We start from the raw sequence: 1997 nt of genomic DNA, 5'->3' as shown, positions 1-1997 counted from the left end.
TTTTTTTTGGTTTTTCGAGACAGGGTTTCTCTGTGGCTTTGGATCAGGTCACTTTTAAATGGGAGTTTTGTCTTCCTGCTTCTGAAGGTTGAGGCTGACTTGGATGGTCCCTGTGTTTATTTAATCCCATTTCCTATGCCTGCCTGTCTGCCTTCCTTCCTTCCTTTTTGTTTTTTTTTGAGACAGGGTTTATCTAGTGTTGGAGCCTCTCCTGGAACTACTAGCTCTTTATAGATCAGGCTGACCTCAAACTCATAGAGAGTTCCTCTCCTCTATGAGTGCCTCTGCCTCCCAAGTGCTGGGATTAAAGGCGTGCTCTACCACTGCTTTGCTTCCTATGCCTTTCTTGAATGTAGAAGCTGGTCAGAGCTTTCCTGAAGTTTGCACTCTGGCAGTGTTTGTGTGGGAGGCCACACACAGATAGTCATTCTTTTGACATGTTCTGAAGTACTAGGGCCTCTGACTTCTGTTATGCTTTCAGATCTCAGCAGTGGGCATGCAGGGCACTGTGGGCAGGGTCATCTTTTGGGTTTTGGTAACGACGCTATCTCTGTCCCCGCCCAGGAACATCATTCATGGCAGCGATTCTGTGGAGAGTGCAGAGAAGGAGATCAGCTTGTGGTTTCAGCCTGAGGAGCTGGTGGATTACAAGAGCTGTGCACAAAACTGGATCTATGAGTGACAGGAGGGCACCTGCCCTTCTCCTCTACTTACCCTGTTCTCACAGGCAAGGGACCAGCAACTAAGTATTTCTGGAACTTCCTTTGTCCTGGAAGGAACCTGGGAGCTGTGACTCCCTGTGCAGTGTTACGAGCCATTGGTAGATTAAAGTGTTTCATCTCCAGGATTGGGTCAGCTAGTTACTTTGCACGCCTTCCTTCCTCCTCAGGATCCTGATAACCTGAACCGACAGAATGTAAATGGTATGCAAATTACTTATATTGGCCTCGCATACACACAGAGAATTTTTTGGTTGTCTTTGAGGTTTGAGCCTCCGCCCTGGGAGAAACAGGCATGTCCTTGCCTGTCTTTCTTTTCATGCCCCGCATTCTTATTCGTTCTTGGCAGTGAGCCAGTCAGCAAGGTCTGTGGTGAATGGGCAAGATTGTTAAACTGCTGGGGACAGAGGATGCATGAGAAATAAAGAGAAACAACTCGAACATGTTGGCTCTGGCCTGTAATGCCAACACTTGGGAGACAGAGGCAGGCGGATCTCGAGTTCAAGGTCAGCCTGGTCTACAGAGCTAATTCTAGAACAGCCAGAGCTACACAGAGAAACCCTGTTGTTATTAAGAAAAAATAATAAAAAGAGGGCAGCTCCATTGGCACAAGAAATCCAATTAGGTCAAATCAAACCCAATCAAAATGCCCATCGTTTTATCAAGTAAGACACTCACAGGTGGCCGAGTGCATGGCGGGGAGACAGGAAAGCAGGGAGATCCAAAACCATGTGTTTCTCCTCTGGGAGCCGCCTTAAATGCCCTGTGGGAGTGGTCCTGACCCTCCCCTGGGAAGGGATCAAGACCTGGCATACTGGGACTTGAAGTCCAGAGCAATGCAACTCCCAGGCCAGGTTGGCTGGAATGGATGCCAGGGCCTAGGGGCTACACTCCCAACTTAACACCTGTCCCCAGAAAAACCAACCAACAAACAAAACAAATAAAAAGAAAAAATGCCAACTCAAGCATGTTGGCTCAGGCCTGTAATCCCATTCATTACTCAGGAACAGAGGCAGGATTATGAGTTATAGGCCAGTCTGGACTACATAGTGAAACCATGTCAAAACAAAACCAAACAGCTTAGTGTGGTGGAGCAGGCCTTTTAAGACCAGCACTCCAGGAGGAAGAGGCAAGGTCAGCCTCCCCTACACAGTGAGACCCTGTCTCAAAAAAAATCAAAATGGGGGCTGGGCGGTGGTGGCACATGCCTTTAATCCCAACACTCGGGAAGCAGAGGCAGGCGGATCTCTGTGAGTTCGAGACCAGCCTGGTCTACAA

At 48.3% G+C, this 1997-nt stretch overlaps 1 protein-coding gene across 2 annotated transcripts in view; it reads left to right on the top strand.

Annotated features, from left to right (window-relative positions):
• LOC101992111 (nucleoside diphosphate kinase A) overlaps window positions 1-841 on the top strand; it is a 13281-nt gene extending 12440 nt beyond the window's left edge. For both annotated transcript variants that reach the window (XM_005350536.3, XM_005350537.3), the window contains exon 5: window positions 565-841. In XM_005350536.3, coding sequence (XP_005350593.1) covers window positions 565-682 — 118 coding nt within the window. In that variant the 3' untranslated portion in view covers window positions 683-841. The remainder of the gene's footprint in view (window positions 1-564) is intronic.
• The last annotated feature ends 1156 nt before the right edge of the window (window positions 842-1997 follow it).

The sequence above is a fragment of the Microtus ochrogaster genome, chromosome 7, assembly GCF_000317375.1.
Source record: "Microtus ochrogaster isolate Prairie Vole_2 chromosome 7, MicOch1.0, whole genome shotgun sequence".
Classification (NCBI taxonomy): domain Eukaryota; kingdom Metazoa; phylum Chordata; class Mammalia; order Rodentia; family Cricetidae; genus Microtus; species Microtus ochrogaster.
Note: the sequence above shows the minus strand (reverse complement) of the source record. Positions and strands in the feature narration are given on the sequence as shown.